This window comes from Conger conger, chromosome 5, assembly GCF_963514075.1.
Source record: "Conger conger chromosome 5, fConCon1.1, whole genome shotgun sequence".
NCBI lineage: Eukaryota > Metazoa > Chordata > Actinopteri > Anguilliformes > Congridae > Conger > Conger conger.
In genome coordinates, this window is record NC_083764.1 from 2659720 (window position 1) to 2664719 (window position 5000).

A 5000-nucleotide genomic window follows, 5' to 3' on the forward strand; every position below is an offset into this window, starting at 1 on the left:
GTTCGGAGCAGCACATTCCCAGCATGCAGTGCGGCGTTCCGGACATTTCCTGACGGGGCTGAATGGGGCTGGGAAGCGATGGAACATTCTGGGCCCGGGGGGGGGGGCTACATTGTCTTGGTGGGTGAACATGCCGCATCAGCAACCCCCCCCCCCCCCCCCCGGCCCAAAACAGGTCAACTCTGAATTTACAGAGCTTCACGTCAAAAACAGCAGATGACATAGCCGAGAGATGATTTACAGAACAGTATCGTCCCTCAGTGTGGATGTGCACATCGTTGTGTCATAGTTAAAGTCATAGTCACAGTCATAGTTAAAGTCATAGTCATAGTTATAGTTAAAGTCATTAGTCACAGTCATAGTTAAAGTCATTAGTCATCGTCATCGTCACCCAAGTGCTGGGACAGGGCCTTACCTTTTTGTCCAGTTTGAGCCAGGTGAGGTACCCCTTGGTGTCAGCGTACTGCAGTCCGAAGTACCACACCTCCCTCAGGCCGATGGTCTTCACCACCTGAGCGGAACACAGTGGGAAAAACGGAGGTGAGCTTCACCGACATCCGACAAAGGAAGGGAAACTACCGGAACCTTCACAGAAACAAAAACCAAAACCAAAACGAACAGCGGCGGTCGAGCCGCTGTGCCGGGGGGGGGTAGGCGACGCGTGCGTTTACGATCGAGGTCATTACCCCCAATTTCACTCTTCACCTGTCTGGCAGAAGCGCGTTTCCAGGGCGACGGGCAGGTGCATAGTGGACATTTTTAGGCCAGTGGGGTTTTTGTCTCCGTGGCAGTAATTCAGGTTAAACACCTTACTCAAGTAGAGGAGAGCAAGGCTCCACCCAAAAACACCCATCCCATAATCCTCTGCACCCAGCTACACACCTATCCCATAATCCTCTGCACCCAGCTTCACACCTATCCCATAATCCTCTCTGGGCACACAGCTCCTCAGCCAAAGCAAAAACTAAATCTTCAAACTCAATCTCAAATGTAAAAATGGTCTGGCTGTGGCTCGGTCAGTGGCACACTCTAATCCTAAAGAGCCCTTTATCCCTGGATTTGGGAAAAGCAAAGGATCGAATTACGGATTTAACTGGGGGATCTGTTCTTCGAGTTAACGAGCTGAGATACCTTCGTAGGCAGCCAAGAAGGTTCACAATTAGACACTGGCTCAAATGTACAATTCCCATTCCGGCCCAATTCCACAATTCCCATTCCTGCCCATTCCCAGTGGCCAGATATCGGAGTCGTTTATCTGGGACGCGGTTCACAGCCCAGATCCTCCTCCTGCTTCTCCATTCGGCTCTTCCGTAATTGGGATTCGTCCTGCGGTCAGTATTCCGAGGCAGGCACAGACTTCGGAATCACGGTCGCCACGGGAGCGCACTTCCTGTGGCCCTTCACCGCCCCGGTGAGCCACGATGAGTCAGCAGCAGGGTCCCTGAGCCCCGTCAATCAGATTACACCCCGCTACACAACCCCGCCTACAAACACCGGGCCCTCGTAACATATTAAACACCCCGCCTCCCCCCCCCCCGCCCCTTTCTGACGCCCTTCCGTTGAGATGAATGATCTGCATTCAGAGACCGAACCCTGAGCAACAACAACTGCAGAGCTTCACCCCCGCCCCCCCTGCCCAGACCCCCCCCCCACCCAGACCCCCACGCCCAGACCCCCCCGCGACATTCACTCCCCCCCCCCCCCCACCCCCTGCGACATTAATCCTACCGTTTCTCACCTGTAATTAAACACCTCAGGGACTCAGTGCACAATCATCCTATTCATGAGTGTGAGAGAGAGAGGGAGGGAGGAGAGGGAGAGGGAGAGGGAGAGGGGGAGAGAGAGAGAGAGAGAGAGAGAGAGACAGAGAGAGAGAGAGAGAGAGAGAGAGAGAAGGAGACGGAGAGAGAGAGAGAGAGAGAGAGAGAGAGAGGGAGCTGGAGGGAGCGGCTCTTAAGGAGTGGGTTAATCCGGCATGGCCTCTCGATACAGAGCTGTTTGTGATGTGAGGGTGTGAGATTACTTCTCCGGCCTCGCTGTGAAGAGACTCTTTCCTCACGTAGAGACGCAGCCCGGGATGGGATATCACCATGAATGTCAGTGAGCGTTTAGTGGGCCAGAAGGCTGGGAAGGTTCTAGAAAAGCCCTGATGTACAGACACTGCACTGACAGCCCAGGAACCCAGGAGAACTCACAGGTAGACGCGGCCTGTAGCATAGTGGTTAAGGTACGTGACTGGGCACCGCAAGGTCGGTGGTTCTAATCCCGGTGTAGCCACAATACGATCCGCACAGCCGTTGGGCCCTTGAGCAAGGCCCTTAACCCTGCATTCCTCCAGTGGAGGATTGTCTCCTGCTTAGTCTAATCAACTGTACGTCGCTCTGGATAAGAGCGTCTGCCAAATGCCAATAATGTAATGTAACGACAGCGATAACGGACTCACAGGTAAACCCACAGGGTCCAACCGACCCTAACACTGACCCCAGATCTGTGACTGGCCCGGAGAGCCTAACACAGACCCCAGATCTGTGACTGGCCCAGAGAGCCTAACACAGACCCCAGATCTGTGACTGGCCCAGAGACCCTAACACAGACCCCAGATCTGTGACTGGCCCAGAGAGCCTAACACAGACCCCAGATCTGTGACTGGCCCGGAGAGTCTAACACAGACCCCAGATCTGTGACTGGCCCCAGCTGCAGGTTGATGATGACATCATCCTGTCTTCAGCACACCAACAGTTAAACACACCCTGATTCGCATTTTCTTTTGCTGACTTTTTGAAAATTCACTCAACACTTGCATTTGGATGGAAATGCATCCAGAGACAGCACTCACAGGTAAACCAATCACAGGTAAATCACAGGGGAGTGAGTTCTTGGCAGAAGGTCGAATGTCGAAACTGAGGAGAGGCAGCGCGTCCCGATGCACCAATCAACACACAGTGAGAAGACTGATCCACCAATCAACACCAAGACCAGAACACCGATTCACCATTCATCATACAATGAGAGGACTGATCCATCAATCAGCGCACAGTGAGGGCTGATCCACCAATCAGCACACAGACCAGAAGACTGAGCACCGTTTGCCTGGGTGGGGGGCGCATTAGCAGCAGATAGAGATGGTCATGAAATCAGGTTGTGGGTTTCACCCAATCATAGACCGCCCTCTGGGAAACAGTGCAGCAAGAGGGATGAACTGAGCTTAAAACCCAACCAACGGACCGAATGGCTGAACGTGCCCAATCACACCCACTGAATGACCCCAAGTAGCCAATCAGAACTACCCAATCAGAACCCAACTGGCTGTAACTTCTTGTGACTGTGTGTCCATCTGTGACCATGCTTGACCAAGTGTGTGAGTGTGTGAGAAAGTGTGTGTGTGTGTGTGTGTGTGTGTGAGAGACCGTGTGTGTATGTGTGAGAGACCGAGTGTGTGTGTGAGAGACGGCGTGTGTGTGAGTGTGTGTGTGTGTGTGTGTGTGTGTGTGAGAGACCAAGTGTGTGGGTGAGACAGCATGTGTGTGTGTGTGTGTGTGTGTGTGTGAGAGACCGAGTGTGTGAGAGATACAGCGTGTGTGTCTGTGTGTGTGTGTGTGTGTGTGTGTGTGTGTGTGTGGGTGTGTGTGTGAGACAGCATGTGTGTGTGAGTGTGTGTGTGTGAGTGTGAGTGTGAGTGTGAGTGTGTGAGTGTGAGTGTGTGTGTGTGTGTCTGTGTGTGAGAGTTTGTGTGTGTGAGAGTGTGTGTGTGTGTGTGTGAGTGTGAGTGTGAGTGTGTGTGAGACAGCATGTGTGTGTGAGTGTGTGTGTGTGTGTGTGTGAGAGAGTGTGTGAGTGTGTCTCTGGGTGTGTGTGTGTGTGTGTGTGTGTGTGTGTGACAGTGTGTGTGTGTGTGTGTGAGACCGTGTGAGTGTGTGTGTGACTGACCTGGTCGAACAGCTGCTTGCCCGTGGTGCTGGGCTGCACGGCGAACTCCAGCTCTGCGTCCACCGTGGTGACGCGCACGTTGACCTGCAGGGGGCGAGAGGGAGCGCAGTCAGACACCCGGCTGAACCAATCACAGCTCCGCAAGAGAGCAAGGCCTTCCGATTGATCCGAGGCAGCAGTTAACGGCACACAGGAGATCAGGACTGCTCAACCCTGTTCCTGGAGATCTACCATCCTGTAGGTTATCACTCCAACAAAGCACACCTCACTCAACTGCTTTGTTAGGGTTGGTTAGAGCCCTGCTCTAGCTGTTGAATGAGGTGTGCTTTGTTGGAGTGATAACCTACAGGACGATAGAGCTCCAGGAACAGGGTTGGGCAGCCATTTCTACATTTGTGCCGACACGGCAAAAACAAATAATTCCACTTTTTATTTCTTTTACATTTTTGCTAAATAAATATTTCCACTGAGGTAAGGCAGTCTGACTCATTTCATAAAATGTGGCATGCGGCTAAAACATGTTTATGTAAAAACAAAACACATCCTCCTTTCCTGGGGAGTTGCCATCACATGATGGAACAGGGTTTGTAGGGAGTGCACACGCACACAGAGAGTGGGGTCATGTGACAGAAACATCACCTGTAAAGGTCACACCGGGGTCATGGGTGTGTGGAATCCCTCCACCCCCACCCCCCACCCTCTTTTCCCTGCTATCCACAGATAAGACGCAGAGAGTAACTCTTTCAGAAGGAATGTTGAAGGAGCGCAGTTTCACAACATCCCAGGAGCAGGCCAGTGACTGAACACAGCGCACGTTTCACCCCCGCAACAGTCAAACACTTCCCTGTTGACCTTACCAAATACCAGCCATATTTCTGCTTCCCTGTAGATAAATCATAAATGGAAACTAGTCACTGTGATTTCATACAAAAAACACTTTTACACAGAAGAGTAAAAAAAATAATTTGGGTTTTTATTCAATGGCCCAACTTCCTGCTTTACAGACAGTCTCATCGACCGACAGAAACCACACTCTCTCCACACGCGCACGCGCACACGCACACCCATACACA

The 5000-nt window shown here is 52.2% G+C and overlaps 1 protein-coding gene across 1 annotated transcript in view; it reads right to left on the reverse strand.

Moving 5' to 3' along the window:
• The window catches only part of ezrb (ezrin b), a 30024-nt gene that overhangs the window by 17592 nt on the left and 7432 nt on the right, over window positions 1–5000 (reverse strand). Inside the window, exons 3-4 of the mRNA XM_061241499.1 lie at window positions 3928–4011; window positions 416–511 (exon numbers count right to left, since the gene is read on the reverse strand). Coding sequence (XP_061097483.1) covers window positions 416–511; window positions 3928–4011 — 180 coding nt within the window. The remainder of the gene's footprint in view (window positions 1–415; window positions 512–3927; window positions 4012–5000) is intronic.